This window comes from Chiloscyllium plagiosum, unplaced genomic scaffold, assembly GCF_037043375.1.
Source record: "Chiloscyllium plagiosum isolate Xiang-an unplaced genomic scaffold, Cpla_swu_hap1 HiC_scaffold_26, whole genome shotgun sequence".
NCBI classification, from domain to species: Eukaryota; Metazoa; Chordata; class Chondrichthyes; order Orectolobiformes; family Hemiscylliidae; genus Chiloscyllium; species Chiloscyllium plagiosum.
In genome coordinates, this window is record NW_028270164.1 from 50,777,316 (window position 1) to 50,796,058 (window position 18,743).

Here is an 18,743-nt window from a genome sequence, read left to right on the forward strand (position 1 = left end):
TCCAACCACTACTACTTGCTGTCTTCTTTCGACCAGCCAATTCTGTATGCAGACAGACAAATTTCCCTGTATCCCTTACCTCCTATCTTTCTGAATGAACCTACTGTGGGGAACCTTATCAAATACCTAAATGAAATCCATATACATCACATCCACTGCTCAACCTTGGTCAACTTTTCAAAAATTCATTTGTGGGACTTGGGCGTTGCTGGCTGACCAGCATTGATAGCCCTTGCCTATTTGCCCTTGAGAAGGTGGTGAGCTGCCTTCTTGAATTGCTGTAGTCTACTTGCTGTGAGTTGACCCCAATGCCGGTAGGGAGAGAATTCCAGGTTTTTGACCCAACGACTGTGACACAACAACTGTATATTTCCAAGTCAGTGTAGTGAGTGGCTTGAAGAACAGGCAGGTGATAGTACTCCCAATTACCTGCTGTCCTTCTAGATGGAAGTGGTCATGTGTTTCGAAAGATGCTATCTAAGGATCTTTGGTGAATTTCTGCAGTGCATCTTTTAGATAGTGCACACTGCTGCTACTGAGTGTCAGAGGGATTGAATGTTTGTAGATGTGGTGCCAATCAAGTGGGTTGCTTTGTCCTGGATGGTGTCAAGCTTCTTGAGTGTTGTTGAAGCTGCGCCCATCCAGGCAAGTGGGGAATATTCCATCACACTCCTGATTTATGTTTGTCGATAGTGGATAGACTTTGGGGTGTCATGAGATGAGTTACTCGCCCCAGCATCCCTGGTCTCTGACCTGTTCTGGTCACTACTGTGTCCATGTGGTGAGTCCAGTTGAGTTTCTGTTCAGTGGCAACCCATAGGGTGTTAATAGTAGGGGATTCGGTGATGGTAATACCATTAAATGTCAAGGTGCAGTGGTTAGAATGTCTCCTATTGGTCTTGGTCATTGTCTGGCATTTGTATGGCGTGAATGTTAGTTGCCACTTGTCAGCCCAAGCCTTAATATTGTCCAGATCTTGTTGCGTTTGAGCACAGACTGCTTCAGTATCTGAGGAGTCACGAATGGTGTTGAACACTATGCAATCATCGGTGAACATCCACACTTCTGACCTTATGACAGAGGAAAGGTCATAGTTGAAGCAACTGAAGATTGTTGGACCTAGGACACTACCCTGAGGGACTTCTGCAGAGATGTCCTGGAGCTGAGATGACTGACCCTCCACATCCGCAACTATCTTCCTTTGTGCCAGGTATTACTCTAACCAGTGGAGTGTTTTCCCTCTGAAACCCATTGATTCCAGTATTGCCAGGGCTCCTTGATGCCATACTCAGGTAAATGCAGCCTTGATGACAAGGGCTGTCATTTTCTCCTCACCTCTAGAATTTAGCACTTTGTCCATGTTTGAACCAAGGCTGTAATGAGATCAGGAGCTGAGTGACCCTGGCAAAACCCAAATTGGGTGTCACTGAGCAGCTTATTGTTGAGCAGGTCTGCTTGATAGCACTGTTGATGACCCCTTCTATCACTTTACTGTTGATGGAGTGTAGGTTGATTGAGCGATAATTGACTATATTGGATCTGTCCTGCCTTTTGTGTACAAGACATACCTGGGCAGTTTTCCACATTGTCGGATAGATGCCAGTGTTGTAACTGTACTAGAAGAGCTTGGCTAGTGGAGTGGCAAGTTCTGGAGCACACATCTTCAGTACAATTGCTGGAATGTTATCAGGGCTCATTGCCTCCAGCATTCTTGATATCACGTGGAGTGAATCGAATTGGCTGGAGGCTGGTTTCTGAGATGCTGGAGACCACTGGTGGAGCACAAGATGGATCATCCATTCTGCATTTCTTACTGAAGATTGATGTGGATGCATCGGCCTTATCTTTTGCACTCATTGAGGATGGCGATATTTGTGGAGCCTCCTCCTCCATTGAATTGTTTAATTGTCCGCCATCATTCATGACTGGATGTGGAAGGACTACAGAGCTTAGTTCTAATCCATTTGTTGGGGGATCACTTAGCTCTGTCTATCACTTGCTGTTTGGCATGCAAGTATTCCTGTTTGGTAGCTTCACCAGGTTGACACTCATTTTTAGGTATATCTGATGCTGCTCCTGACATGCCCTCCTGCACTCTCCATTGAACCTGGGTTGATTCCCTGGCTTGATGGTAATGGTTGAGTGGGGATATGCCGGGTTATGAGATTGTAGATTGTGTTGGAATGTAGTTCTGCTGCAGTTGATGGCCCACAGCACCTTATGGATGCCCAGTCTTGAGCTGCTGGATTATGTCAAAGTCTGTCGCATTTAGCACGGTGATAGTGCCACACAACACAATGGAGGTTGTTCTCAATGTGAAGGCGGGACTTCATCTCCACAAGGACAGTGCAGTGGTCACTTTTACCTGTACTGTCATGGACAGATGCTTCTCTAGCCGGCAGATTAGTAAGGATGAGGTCAAGTATGTTTTTTCCCTTTTGTTGGTTCCTTCACCACCTGCCAGAGACCCAGTCTAGCAGTTATATCCTTTAGGACCCGACCAGCTCGATTAGTGATGCTGCTGCCAAGCCACTCTTAGTGATGGACATTGAAATCCTTCACCCAGTGTACATTTTGCGCCCTTGCCGCCCTCAGTGCTTCCTCCAAGTGTTGTTCAAAATGGAGGAGTATTGATTCATCAGCCGAAGGAGGACGGTATGTGGTAACCAGTAAGAGGTTTCCTTGCCCATGTTTAACCTGAAGCCATGAGACTTCATGGAGTCTAGAGTTGATATCAAAGACTCCCAGGGCAACTCCCTCCCAACTGTATACCACTGCGCCACCACCTCTGTTGGATCTGTCCTGCCGTTGGGACAGGAGATATCCAGGGATGGTAATGGTGGTGTTTAGAGTGTTATCTGTAAGGTATGATTCCGTAAGAATGTGTATGTCAGACTGTTGCTTGACTACTCTGTGAGACAGCTTTCCCAATTTTGACACTAGTACCCAGATGTTGGTAAGGAGGACTTTGCATGGTCGACATGGCTGTTTGTGTTTTTGCCGTTGCCTTTTCTGGTTCCAAGGTCGATGCCAGCTGGTCCATTCAGTTTAATTTCTTTGTTGTGACTTTCTAGCAAACTAAGTATTTGGCTTGCGAGGCCATTTCAGAGGGCAGTTGAGAGTCAACCGCATTGCTGTGGCTCTGGAATCACTTGTAGGCCAGACCAGGTAAGGATGGAAGATTTCATTCCCTAAGAACATCTGAACCAGATGGGTTTTCCTGACAATTGACAATGTTTGTCTCATCATGTCCTCAAAGAACTCAATAAGGCTTATGAGGCATGACCTTACCCTCACAAAGCCATGCTGACTATCTTTAATCAAATTATGTTTTTCGAAATAGTCATAAATCCTATCTCTCAGAATCCTTTCCAGTACCTTGTTTACTACAGACATAAGACTGACTGGTCTGTAATTCCTAGGAATTTCCCTATTCCCTTTCTTGAACAGAGGAACAACATTCATCTTCCTCCAATCAGCCGATACTATTCCCGTGGAGAGTGAGGATACAAAGACCATCGCCAGAGGCACAGCAATCTCATTCCTCGCTTCCGTAATAATCTTGGATATACCTGATCCAGCCCAGGGGATTTATCTATCTTGATGCTTGCCATAATTTCCAGCATATCCACTTCTTAGTATCAATCTGTTCAAGCCTATTAACCTGGTCCATGGTGTTCTCACTATCAACAAGATCCCTCTCTCTAGTGAATACTGAAGCAAAAACCTCATTTAGGACCTTCCCTATCTCTTCAGACTCCAGGCACAAGTTCCCTCCATTATTCTACCCTCTCTCTGATCATTCTCTTATTCCACATGTATGTGCAGAATGTCTTTGGGTTTTCCCTAATCCTTCCCGCCAAGACTTTTTCCTGCCCCCTCCTAGCTCTTCTCAGTCCATTTTTGAGTTCTTTCCAACGTACCCTGTAATCCTTTAAAACTGTGCCAGATCCTTACTTCCTCAGCCTTAAGTAAGCTTCCTTTTTCCTCTTGACAAGAAGCTCCTCTGCTCTTGTCATCCAAGGCTCCTTCACCTTACCATTCCTTGCCTGTCTCAGTAGGACAAAGCTATCAAAACTCACAAGAAGTGCTCCTTAAATAGCCACCATATTTTTGTTATGCATTTCCTGTAGAACAATTGTTCCCAATTTATACTCCACAACTCCTATCAAATCGCAGTATAATTTCCCATCCCCCAATTAAATATCTTCCCATACTGTCTGTTCCTATCTCTCACCATGGCTATGGTAAAGATGAGGCAGTTGTGGTCACTGTCACTGAAATGCTCTCCCACCAAGAGATCTGACACCTGGTCTGGCTCGTTGCCTAGCACTAAATCCAATATGACCTCCCCCCTAGTCGGCCTATCTACATATTGAGCCAGGAATCCCTCCTGGACACACCTGACAAAATCGGTTCAACCAGACCACCTGCACTAAGGAAGTTCCAATCAATATTGTGGAAGTTGAAGTCACCCTTAATAACAACTCTGTTGCATCTGCACCTTTCCAAGATCTGCTGTTCAATCTGTTCCTCCATCTGTCAGTAAATGAGTTCTTCAAGTATCATTGTTTGCCTTTTTACTTCTATTGCTACACATATGCATCATAATTCAGCTATCATACATTTTGTGCTTTTTTTTGACAAATGAATTGGGAAAGTTTAATTGTGCTCCTCTGTATGACCAGGTACAACTGAAGAATTTATAACACCAATGTTCGACTTCTATAGAAGTATGGGAGAAATGAATGTGACAGATACTGAATATGCCTTACTTTCTGCAACCACAATCCTTTTTTCAGGTAAAAAAAATCATAACTTATGGCATTAATTTAATTTAATTAGGGAAATCCAACCCAATCATGTACATATTTTGTTTGAGATTGGCTCCAGGGAAGGAAAGCTGAAATTGTATGGGAACTGATCTGTTGTTTAAAGGGATTTGCATGCACGATGGGCAGAATTTTCAATGAATAATCTGATATACTTGTGAAATTTTAGTAGAAAAGTTTACTTCTCAGTTAATTTAGTTCGAAGTCGATGTTACGATATGGAGACAGGCAACTGAAGCAAAACAGTCTTTCTACTGTTGTATTTGCAACATGGTAAAATTAAAATCTTCAAAGATCCTCAAAATTGACCCCAATGGTTCCGAACCAAACTTCTGAATAACCAATCTCACGCTTTGTGAACAATCAATTCTGCACATTGATCCTTATGTTAAATATAAGACTTTGAAATTTATTAACAATATAGTAAGATACAAGAGCAAAATTAAATAACAATTAAATTCATTGAAAGTGATCTGATTGTCTATGCCAAAAACCCCCAAATCTTTATTTTCAGCCTTTAACACAGTTAAGAGATGAATAGAAGCAAATAACAAAACTGGCCAGATTATTTAAGTGGCTTTCATGTTTTGTTGTTTCACAATCATAGAAAATGGCTTCTTGGTTGATTCTTTGAAAATGTCATTGGGTCACTTTTTTAGTTCACTCAGACAAAGGTAGTAATACTTAAAACATAATTTTCTATTCTCTAAACTTCCAAGAGCTGCTCATGAGAGGTTAGGCAGGGAGCTTTCAAATCTTCATGCCAGATTCTTTCTCACAGAAACCACCATTCAAAAGCCAATTCCAACCTAAGGCCACCCTGAATGACTAACCATCTGCCCCATGAGATCCCAGTTACATTCAACATCTGCCATCTGTTTGAGTATTAGTCCTCTCCCAGACTTGCTGGAACCGATGTCCAGGTATTACCCTTGTTAGTAGCCAACTTCTGCTATCTGTTTAATGTAATGCACTTCCCTGGTGATGAAGCATCTCCAGAACGTTTTGATCAGAAACCAACCTGCAATTAACGTCCAGACCTGTCCTCACAAATAAACAAAAGTTTGTTTAGTCTGTTTTTCTTTTAACATTAACTCTTATCGACATTCGAAGAGTTATCTTTAGCTCAATTCCAAACCAAATTTATAAGAGTCAGAATGAAGAGCCTATGCTTGAAATATCTACTTTCCTGCTCCTCGGACACTGCTTGTCTGGCTATACTTTTCCAGCACCACACTTCTTGACTTTGATCTCCAGCATCTGCGGTCCTCACTTCCTCCAAATTTATAAAAGAGTAAAGTAAAACTAATGAAAAATCAGTGAAGGCTCTAACATGTATAACAATTTATATTTATATAGCATATTTAATGGTGGAAGGAATCACACTTTGCATCAGACTTATTGCTGTTTCTTGTTGGTGTAGCCCCAGACCATTAAACTGTTGAGAATTTGATAGTAGATGATAAATATCCTCAAGAATGGAAACATTTTGGAAATTAAAACTGTAGTGGTGAGGTACAACACAGATTCTGAAGCTAGGTTAAGCTATAATGTTATAGCTCTTCAGAGAGAGTTTTCCTTTCTATCATACTGAGCTTGAGAGAAAAACAAATCACACATTACTGGGAATATTCAACAGGTAAGTTAGCATTTTTTGAAAGAAAAACTGATGGTGAGATCATACCTTATTCAAAACCAATCCACTTACACTGAGTTAAAATCAGGCCTTATAGAAAGTTAACATTTCAGGTTGATAATATTTCATCAGTTATGGAAGAAGCTGGAGACCTAACAGTACTTAAACAAGTACAAATACAGGGAATGACGATTGAAAGATAGTGTCAGAGAAGGGGAGAAAATAATAAAAGAGCAGGTCTGTATTAGAGTGTAAAGCAGTGTTAATTAAATGATTAAAAAAAACGGTTTGTAACAAAATGGATGAAATAGGACAAGTAGAAATCTGTGATCCTAGAGGAGATATTTAAGGCAAAGCAGAATTATTACAGCATTGTTGTCTAAAATTTTAGGAGCAGTCGTCATAAGTCATTGAATTAAATGTCAGGCTGAATTTCAGGCAGCGTGTGGCTATTGGGCCCTTAGTTAGCTCATCATGGTCCTTCTGCCCTGAGAAGAGAAGAAATTCTGCTTCTAAGAAAAGGTGACTCATTAACAGGACTACAAACAGTCCTTACACTGAGTAACCAGGATGCAGACTGGGTTTGATAGGCTAGGTTGAAAAGAGGAAACATGAGGAGAAAGAATTAACTTGGAAGGGCCTTCTAACTGTTGTAACCAGAAGGTAGTAAAGTGAATAATCAAGAAGATAAGAAAGCTTAATTGTGGACATGAAAAGGTTTCATTCCACCTTCCTTTACCTTAATGAACGCAAAAATGCACACAAACTAATGATATGATATTCAATTACTCTCATATCAAATTCAGAAGTGCATCTTAAGATACAAATTTTTAAAGTACTATCTTGTCTAAAGTGTTCCTTAGCCAACAAATGAACTTCAATCAAGATAGTTTGTGAATATTTTGATAAAGGAAATTACCAAAATTTGTAACTCTGACTGCTTTATCATGTACTTATGTGTGCTCTGGCACAAAGCATACTATCTATAATCCAATGACATTTCAGTTATTAATTCTACTACAAATTATTCAATAATTTAAATTAAGTAATTCAATTAACATAATTAAGTAGATAATGCAACACAGAAGTCCCTGTCATTATTAAAAAATCAAATTATTTCATAGCTTTAATTAATAAAAATAGAATTGTGTGGCTATATGGTTTGCCAAAAGGAAGCAGTAAATATGAAACAGCCAAGAATCATGGTAAGCCAGCTGCATTTATATGTGGTTAAAAAGCAAAAGGCCACTGTGTGGCATGGGTATGCATTCAATAACTGCTTCAAATGAAGCAAGAAGATATAGGCAATCAGGGTAATAACAATTATAATTTTGAATGGCTTTGCTTTCATTAATGATAGAAAAATGAAGGCACACATTGGAATCCACAAAAATGGATTTTATTTTATCTGCTCTTTGGAATTTTCAACATTTGTGGTCCACTTACTTGAACACTTCCATTGGAATATTGCTACTACAAGGGGTTAGATTTTTGTACTTACTGAATGATTGATCAACACTGGAAAAAAGTGAGGACTGCAGATGCTGGAGATCAGAGTCAAAAAGTGTGGGTCAAAAACTTTTTGACTCTGGTTGGTCAACATTACCTAGCTAGAGTGCAGGAAAAAGGTTTGCATACCACTAATAGAATTTGGCATCACTTAAATGCAGGAAAAAATTCCTATCTAATTATATTTTCGATGCTCTATACAGGCAAGACTTAATATTTTGGCTGAAAGTTAAAAATCAACCCCATGTACTTTAATATTTGTAATTCAATTATACCATATTTGGTTGTTCACTTTTCTTTTGTTGATCTGCAGATCGACCCTATGTAAAGAATAAACTACATGTAGAAAAGTTACAGGAGCCTCTTTTGGAGATTTTATACAAGTATTCAAAGATCCATCATCCGGAAAGTCCACAGCGCTTTGCTCGGTTGTTGGGTCGTCTTACTCAACTTAGAACCCTTAACCACAACCATTCAGAGGTACTGATGTCATGGAAGACAAAGGATCAGAAACTCACACCCTTGCTGTGTGAAATTTGGGATGTACAGTGAGGATCACCATAGAATCTGATAAATGTTTTCGGACTGGTCAGCTCAACTGCAAGTCAGGCTTTTTTTGTAAAGTCCAAAACCACAGAAAATGATTTAATTTCATCAGTCTGCAGCTACCAAGTCAGAATATGTCAAAGGCAAATCAATTGTCATGGTAGTAATTACAATAACTGAAACTTTTGTTTTTATATTCATCTTTGGTTTATTATTTGACCAACAGCTCTTATTTGGTTTCTCACAGACCATTTGGTCATTATATTTTTATTTTATAAAGTACTTGCTCTCAATGAATGTGAGACTGACTATTCGTAATTAAGTCATTTTGTAATTCACATTCCTGAAATAAGACCAGGCTCAAATTTCATCCTGAGTTGGGTGCACTCAGTTTAGAATCTTCCTGACTTTATGAACATAACTTGGGAGAAATTACACTGAACTGCTAAAAGCTTGCTCAGGTAGAGGGCTTGTGCACTGGAGTTGGGTCTTGCCACTCCTTTGAACAGTGCGGTGGAAGTTAGGAGTCTGCTGAAGTAGGTTATGTAATAATAACAGTAATTCTCTATCTCTCATCAATCACACATGCCCCCTGAGGCTATATCATGCAACTTCAAGTACACCATCTCCCCATTACTCTTATTCCCTCAAAGCCAACTAATGTCTCTCTAAGAAGTGATCATAATCTCTTACAGTCCCTGTGTCAACTGAGTGCTAACACATGTCTCCTCACCCACCCTCATTCATTGTTCAGTCTTAGACTATCCATGACAACTCACTCAGTATCTATCATGACAGTGCTCAGGAACCATGCTGAAATGAAATAAATAATGCTTTAAGTATTTATAGAGACTTCACTGTCTTAAAGTTGTTGGTACTCATTACAAGAAATCCATCCAATACATTTAAAGTTCTTCAAGTACTCAATCCCTTATTGTACTATTTATATTCATAGCCCCCTATCAAAACAGTGAATCCCTTTATGATCACATGGAGCTGTCATTCAAAATGTGAACCTACAAAAATCATATTACAATTATGACAGGTTGTTGAAGTCATAAAGCTGTACTAATACTATAATGATAACCCTTAGCCTTATGGCAACAAACAGCCATTGATATTGAAAGCACCAAATCTTCTGAACTTAGAGTCACAGCAGGCTTTTGTTTTCAAATTTTATACAGTAGGGGATTTAAATAAATTGAAAAATTGTCAGTTCCAAAGACTTTTTCCACCTTTCACGCACATTTGCATCTACTCTTAATAATTGTTAGTCACATATTTTGCGCTATAAATTCCTCTCGAGCAAAATTAGGCCTCTTTGAACTCGGCATTGAATTCAAATAAGCCTGCTGGATTTGAGTTTCCTATATGTGTGAATCACAATCTGACCCTTTTGCCCTGGCAAAAATAACATTTGTCAGGAATAGGGGCTTGATTTTCATTTTGGCTGAGGCATAAATTTTCCATGAAAATTCAGGCTCAGGAATTTGCTGGGAAAATTGCAGATGAAAACCAGCTGGAAAAGCAACTTTTTAAAATTTATTTTATCCAAATGTACCAAATTCCTAAATGATCTGTTTTTAATTTTGACATGAATTTCATAAAATACTACAAAATATAGGAGATTACAACATCACCAAACTGCATTTCAAATTGTTTCAATTATCTGTGAATGTTTGCAGAAGAGAATGCAAAATCTCTTGAAATGTTAGACATTAAGAACATTCAATAAAATGTCATGTTATACAGTATTTGTGAATTTTAATTTAAAACAATGGAACAGTTAATAGAAATTATTATAAGTGAGGACCTTTAATGGCTTTCATTTAGGGGGTCATTAACAATATGGCATTTTCATAAGACAATATTAAAATAATATCTTTATTTATAACCATTCCCCATCGCAACATTCAGACTGTCTCAATTTGGACCTGCTAGTCCTGGTGAAAGGTCCTGATCTGAAACGTCAACTCCTCTCTTCCTCTGATGCTGCTTGACCTGCTATGCTTTTTCCAGCTCCATTCTTTTCCACTTCAACTTTATGTTGTAAGACAAACTAAATGAATAGTTAGACATGACACTATAATGTGGTCTATAATTGTCATTAGATTCTAGTGCTTTCTGCACATTTCAAATCTATATTTAATAATTGCATTGTGACACCTGTAATGGATAACCAAATCTGATACATAATGGAAAAATTCATTTTATAAATATTAGTAAAATATACAACATGACAAGTACTTGATAGACATTGATCCTACTTAAATGTCTGTAACTACCTGACTGCTGAAAAGTCTCTCACGTCATCATGATACAGTGACACTTGGTGATGCTATGATTATTCATTGAATAAAATCAATCTTAATGTAATCAGGATATATTACTGGATATTCTGGCCTCAAAATTAACACCTCTGTTTGACAATATGACTGACTTTCTACATTGGGGATCACAAGCACAAAACCTATGTTTCATATCACTCCATGCACAAGGCACTGGACTGCTTATATATTTGCTTGTTGAATTATTGAAAATAAATGACTGAAGTCTCAAAATTCAATTATATGTTGTCTGATGTATTAGCTTACAGGTATAACTTCGCTATGTGGTAATGTGCAACAATATACTAATATTTCCTGTTAACCATAATATTACACAAACGTCAAGTGGAATTGGTTCATTGTACATAGTTGTGAATTTAGGGAAAGCTCTTCTCATGGAATTTGTAGCAGATGAGAAAGTATGGAGCAAATTCCTCATATAGACAATGGAGTATAATGCAGAGAAATATTGGCCTAGATCTTCCAGTCTCGGAATAATTGGAGACTAGGCATATATATCGCAAAAGATGTGTTTCAGGATCTCTCAGAAATTCTAACCCACTGACTATGAGGTTATCTCTTGGGAAGTTTAAACATCTAATAGGTGATTATCTAGTGAAAAGGAGCATATTGCTGTGTTAGGATTGGAGGACTTCAGAGTGTTCTGATTTACATATCCTTATAGGTAGCCAAAAATGTTCGAGGATTATCATAGAATCTCTAGGTTCATCTACTAGCTAACTATAAAGCTAACCTCTAATCACTCACATTGATTCCCTGTTCGCTAACATTGACCCTGTCTGAACACTCAATCTGACTTCCAATAGCTACTCCCTCAATATTCAATCCCAAGATCAGCATATGCATGCTCCCAACACCTACCCTTATCACAACAATTGATGCAAGACACACCCTGACTCCCAACCAGTGACACCCTTACCTGATATGCCAACCCTGATATCAGACTCTTTCATCCATTTAATTTCCACATATATACACACTATCTTCTTACGCGGCACTACCTCTATGCACTTACCTTCTACACTTATCTATATCCCTTCATCCAACAAACACCTTACTCCTTTACCTATCTGGCAACATATCACTTCACCAACACTACTTACTAACTTACCCTCCCACCCATTCACATTACACACTTACTTTCATTCAGTAACTTTTAAAGAGGCTCTGGGACCTTGAAACTGTTTTTACTTACCAGAATATGGCAACTATTGCCATAAAAATAGGGCATAGCTTCTGAAATGCTGCTTCCAACAAGTTTTCTTGGACTGTATTGATTGGGAAGGATCCTGCATTAAAGTTTAGGAAGTTAACAACACAACATATTGTCTACTGTACATCAAAAATAAGAGTTTGGAATATTTGGGCTATTGAAAAAAATAGAAGAAAAGGATTGAAAAAAACCAAAACAATACCTCAAAGCTCAAAAAATTGAACCCATGCAATATGTTGGCACTCAGAGTAAAATCCTACTGCATGAAAATTACTCTAATGTTTTTCTTGATAGATTATTCTAAATTCTCAATGCTTTTAGAGACAATTTCTAACATAGAGATAGTTCATCATATTATAGGGAATGAATGAACAGTCAGCACAAGTGAATTACGTGTTTTACCTGTAAAGAAATACTGAAAAGGAGAAGGCAAGTATAAGGGAAGTAAAAGAATCAAAGAAATCACAGCCACTCAGCAGGCCATCAAGCATGAGTCAAGACATCAGCTTTTCTGTTCTATTAAAGGTGCTTGGATTGTTTCTCAGAATAAAGCTCCAAGCAGTTGGCATTATGCTGTTATAGTCCTTTAATTGGTCTTCACTGAGGTAATAAAATTGATCAGGATTATTTCTCAGATTAATGAGGAAGCATATGCCAGAAGTCCTGAGCTGAATCAATAGATTCTATACACCACATAGAAAAATCTTTAAAAAATAGTGTTGTCAAAGTTTGAAGATCATAAACACAGCACAGTGACTCAGTGGTTAGCGCTGTGCCACACAGTGCCAGGGACCAGGGTTCAATTCTAGCACTGGGCAATTGTCTGTGTGGAGTTTGCACATTCTCCCCATTGCCTGCGTGAGTTTCCTCCCACAGTCCAAAGATGTGCAGATTAGGTAAACTAGCCACACTAAATTGCCCATAGTGTTCAGGGATGTGTAGGTTAGGTGCATTAGTGAGGGGAAATGTAGAGTAATAGGGTAGGGGAATGGGTCTGGGTGGGTTACTCTTCGGAGGATTGGTGCAGACTTCTTGGGCCAAATGGCCTGTTTCTACACTGTATGGGATTCTATGATAGGGCTAGATCTAGGCTCAGTCTAATGGTGAAGGTTCATCATATATTGTTACTATTATCATTTGGAAACTTGTGTCGAAGTTAAATGTAACCATGTTTACATTGAAGTTTATGTTGCATTGCTATTGAACCTATGTTATGAAGGGGAGATGCAATTTTATTTCATTTTTGAGTTCTGTGAATACTGCAGGTGTCTGGAAAATTGCTTATATGCATTAAATGAGGCAGTAGACACTTGAGGTAAGTACTTCTGTGCCTTAAGGGTAGAAAACTGGAAAAAAAATGATTGCAAAAAGGTATCTTATATCACAAGCTGATGGAGACAGAAACAAGTTAGAAAAACAGAACAACTCAAAGGGCCACTGAATGTGCAGCCTTCTTTCAGAGAGAGAAGCAGCTCATGTGGAGATATAAGACCTGTATCAGAAGCAGTGCAGTTTATCAGTGTCTAAACTTCCTGGCTTTTATTCCTGATGAAGGGCTTTTGTCTGAAACGTCGATTTTACTGCTCCTCGGATGCTGCCTGAACTGCTGTGCTCTTCCAGCACCACTAATCCAGAATCTGGTTTCCAGCATCTGCAGTCATTGTTTTTACCTATAATAAAAATGTGCTGAGTGGCTTAGAAGAATGTGTGGTGACCTTATTAAAGCATAAGATTCTTAGAAGGCCTGACATAGTAGATGTGGAAAGATTGTTTCAGAGTCATAAAGTTGTACAGCATGGACACAGACCCTTTGGCCCAACTCATCTATGCCAACCAGATATTCTAAATTAATCTAATCCCATTTGCTATCATTTGACCTATATCCATTTAAACCCTGTCTTCATGTACCTATCCAGATGCATTTTAAATGTTGTAATTGTATCATCCTCCACTACTTCTTTCGGCTGCTCATTCCATACACGCACCACCCTCTGTGTGAAAAAAATGGCCCCTTTTATATCTTTCTCATCTCACCTTAAAACTGCCCTCTAGATTTGGACTCCCCTACGCTGGAAAAAATATCTTGGCTGTTCACCCCATCTATGCCCCATATGATTTTATAAACCTCTATAAGGTCACCCCACAGCCTCCTATGCTCCAGGTAATATAACCTTAATCTATTCAGCCTCTCCCAAAAGCTCAAACTCTCCAATCCTGGCAACATTCTTGTAAATCTTTTCTGCATCCTTTCAAGTTTAACAATATCTTTCATATAGCAGGGAGACCAGAATTGAATGCAGTATTCCAAATGGGCGCTAACCAATAGCTGGCACAATCACAACATGACATCCCAACTCCTATACTTAGTACACTGACCAATCAAGGCAAGCATACCAAATACCTTCTTTACCCTGTTTACTGATGACTCCATTTCAAGGAACTATGAACCTGCATCCCAAAGCTTATTTTGTTTGGCAACACTCTCTTAAGTATACAGTCCTGCCCTGATTTGCCTTACCAAAACACAATATCTCATATTTATCTAAATTAAACTCCATCTGCCATTCCTCGGCCCATCTGATCAAGGTCCCATTGTATTCTGAGGTAATCTTCTTCACTGTCCAAAACACCATCAATTTTGGTGTCATCTGCAAACTTTCTAACCATTCCTCCTATATTCACATCCAAATCATGTATAGAAATGATGAAAGATAGTGCACCCAGCACCAATTGATGTAGCACATTACTGATCACAGGCCTCCAGTGCAAAAAACAAGACTCCACCACCACCTCCTGTCTCCTACATTCAAACCAATTTTCTATCAAAATTGGTGAGCTCACCTTGGATTCCAAATGACCTAACCTTGTTAATAGGTCTACCATACCAAACCTTGTTGAATGTCTTACTAAAATTCATATACATAACGTCCAGCACTCTGCCTTCACAATCTTCTTTGCTAGTTCTCAATCGTTAGTGGATCATGATTTCCTAGCCGCAACTATCCCTAATTAGTGCTTGCCTTTCCAAATACATGTAGATCATGTTCCTCAGAATCCCTTCCAAACACTGATGTCAGGCTGACCAGACTATAGTTCCCTGGCTTTTTCTTATCATCTTTCTTAAATAGTGGCACCACATCAGCCACCCTCCAGTCTTCTGGCACCTCAACCTTGGCTATTAATGATCCAAGTATATCAACAAAAGAGCAAGCAACCACTTCCCCAGCTTCCCACAAAGTTTTGGGATACATCTGATCAGGTCCTGGGAATTTATCCATCTTTATGTGTTTTAAAACGTCCAGCACCACCCTGCTCTGTAATATGAACACTTTCCAAGATATCATTGTTTATTTCTCCAAGTTCTCTGGCTTCCATATCCTTCTCCCCAATAAATGCTAACACAAAATACTTGTTTAGTATCTCACCCATCTCCTGCTGCTTCATTCTTAGACTGCCTTGTTGATCTTCAAGAAGTCCTATTCTCTCCCTAGTTATTCTTTTGCCTTTTAATGTATTTTTTTTGGATTCTCCTTTACCCTATTTGCCAAAGCTATATCATGTCCCCTTTGTGGCTTCCTGATTTCCCTCTTTATTATATTCCTACTGTTCTGATACTCCTTGAGGGATTTACTTGATCCCAGCTGTCTATACCTGCCACATGCCTCCTTCTTTTTCTCAATCAGATCCTCAGTTTCTCTAGTCATCCAGCATTCCCTACACCTAACAGCCTTGCTGTTTATGCTAATAGGAACATATTGCCTTTAAACTCTCATTATCTCATTTTTGAAGACCTCTCACTTTCCAGCCATTCCTTTATCTGTGAACAGCCATCCCTTTATCTGTGAATAGCCATACCCATTAAAGTTAAAGTTCTTGTCTAACACCATCAAAATTGGCCTTCCTCCAATCGAAAACTTTAACTTTTAGTTCAGGTCTATCCTTTTCCATAACTGTTTTAAAACTAATAGAATTATGATCATTGGCTCCCAAAGTAGTCCCCCACTGATACCTCAGTCACTTGCCCTACCTTATTTCCCAAAAGAAGGTCAATGTTTGCTCCATCTCGAGTAGATTCATCCTTATACTGAATAAGAATATCTTCTTGTATACACTAAACAAATTCCTCTCCATCCAAGCTCTTAACACTATGACAATCTCAGTCTATGTTTGGAAAGTCTGAGGGCCTATAGTACAATTCCACTAAAGTGATCAGCCCCTTCTTTTTCTTAGTTCCACCCAAACATTTCCCTGGATGAACTCCCAGGAATATGCTCCCTAAGTAAAGTCATAATGTTGTTCCTAACCAATAATGCCATTCCTCCTCCTGTCTTGCCACCCCCACTTCCTACCTTCCCTATAGCATCTAAACCCTGGAACATGAAGCCCTTCCCTGAGTCACATTTCTATAATAGCTATGAGATCTCAGTTCCATGTTCTCAATCAATGACCTGAGTTCATCTACCTTACCTGTCAGGTTTCTTGCAGTAAAATAAATGCAGTTTAATTTATCTGTTTTACCTAATTCTCTGCCTTGCTCTTGCCTGCCTTGAGTGTTTGACTTGCTCCTCTTTTCAACTGTAATAACCTCAGATTTATCTCTTTTCTTCCTTTCTCTCCCTCCCCCCTTCCTAGTTTAAAACTTCCTGAGTAGCAATAGCAAATCTCCCTGTCAGGATATTTGTTCCTTTCCAATTTAAGCGCAAACTGTCACTTCTACTCCAGAAGACATCCCAATGATTCAAAAATGTGAATCCCTGTCCCTGACATCAGCGCCTCAGCCATGCATTCACTTGCTGTATCCTCTTATTCCTATTCTCACTAGTATGTGGCACCAGGAGTAATCCAAATATTATTACCCTTGAGGACCTACTTTTTAACTTTCTGCCTAATTGCTTGTATTCTCTCTTCAGGACTTGGCTATTTCTCGTTGTCCCAACGTGTACAACAACCTCCAGCTAGTTACTCTTCCCTTTGAGAATATTCTGCACTCTGTCTGAGACATTCTTGATCCTGGCACCAGGGTGGCAATACACATTCTGATATCTCATTATTGGCCACAGAAACATCTATTTGTGCTCCTGACTAGAAAGTCCTCTATCATAATCAACTGCTTGAAACCTGATGCATCCTCATTATTGTAAAGTCAGTTTCCGTATCTGGCTGTCGGTGTGACATTTCTCTGAGAGACCATCACCCTTGCATTTTTCAAAACTGTACATTTGTATGAGAAGAAGATAGCCACAGGAGATTCCTGCATTACCAGTCTACTTCTCCAATCTTTCCTAGACATAACCCATCTACTTTCCCAAAACTTCTATCTATCACATCCCTGCTTTCTGTAAATTCCTCATTGTTGCTAACTGCTGCTCCATGGCCTCCTGGCTGACTTGGCATCTCTCAGCGAGGCATGGCATCTTGTCGGCCCGGTGTGGTGGTCGCTCAGTGGCTCAGTATGGCCGTTTCTTGGCTGGGCATGGTGGTCTCTCAGCAGCCCATCGTTGTGGTCTTTCAGCACAGTGTATAGGTCTTTTAATGGTCTATGATGGTCTTTCAACCCAATGTGGCCTCAGCATGGACATCTGGTCTTGAGGTGATTTCAGAGTGGTCTCCTGGCCTTGAGAACCTCAATGAGAAGCCTGGTGCATTCTGAAGTCAAGGGCTAGTGTGGATTGCAGGCTAGGTGTCAGTTTGGACCAGGTTAGAATGACCATTGTTCTAGGAGATAGTGAGGACTGAAGATGCTGGAGAACCAGAATTGATAAAGTATGGCACTGGAAAAAGCAGAGCAGGTCGGGCAGCACCTGAGGAAGAAGACAGTCGATGTTTCAGGTATAGCCCTTCATTGGGACCATTGTTCTGAACATTTTATTTCTCTGTTTTCTAATTTATTACTACAATCTGCAAAGCTGGATGTTTTATTTCCTTATTTTTTATAATTTCTTTTCCTTAAGGACTTGTACTGAAGAATCTGTACCTTTGTACCTCAGATGGCACCTTAAATGGTGACTTGTAAACTTTTCACTGTACTCATTTGAGTGCATGTGACAATAAAGCTAATTAAATTAAACTAAATTCAATTCAATACAGGGCATTGCTGCAACTTAATCTCCAGACCCAGAAAGTGGCAATAATCTTACTGCTCTAAAAACACTGCTTTAGGATAACTTAACACTCATATTTTATATTAAAAAAAACATTTAATCAACGGATAGATCTCAGTAAAACATAGGTTACAAAGGGGAAAAGGCTGAACCCCTCTGATAATTAATCCAAAACACCAGCTCCAATCTGTTATGGTGGGAGTAGAGGTTCCCTTCTAATTAAATGTGAAACACCCAGAGAAGCTTGCCTTGCCCCTCGTAATCTGTAAAATGTGTGAATAAATGAAAGGAATCCCTGATCTCCAGTTTATAAGTAACAAGTAACAATTTATTTATTTTATCCTAACACTGAACAAATTAACAGAATTACTAACAAACTGAACAAACCCCACTAACTACTAACTATTCTCTTGCTGACTTAAATTCTACTGGTATGCTGTTTCAATAAACACATGCCCCACTTGTATAAATCCAAGCAATAAGAAAGCAATAAATTAAAACTTAGTCTCTCAAAGTTCATACAGAATGTGTCTTCCCAAATGCTTTGCCTTTTCCTCT

The 18,743-nt window shown here is 39.2% G+C and overlaps 1 protein-coding gene across 2 annotated transcripts in view; it reads left to right on the top strand.

The window, feature by feature from the left end:
* Nucleotides 1-11,089, top strand: part of LOC122563313 (bile acid receptor-like) — a 156,689-nt gene extending 145,600 nt beyond the window's left edge. For both annotated transcript variants that reach the window (XM_087973718.1, XM_043717027.2), the window contains 2 exons: nt 4,689-4,802; nt 8,291-11,089. In XM_087973718.1, the coding sequence (XP_087829844.1) occupies nt 4,689-4,802; nt 8,291-8,529 (353 nt within the window). In that variant the 3' untranslated portion in view covers nt 8,530-11,089. The remainder of the gene's footprint in view (nt 1-4,688; nt 4,803-8,290) is intronic.
* The last annotated feature ends 7,654 nt before the right edge of the window (nt 11,090-18,743 follow it).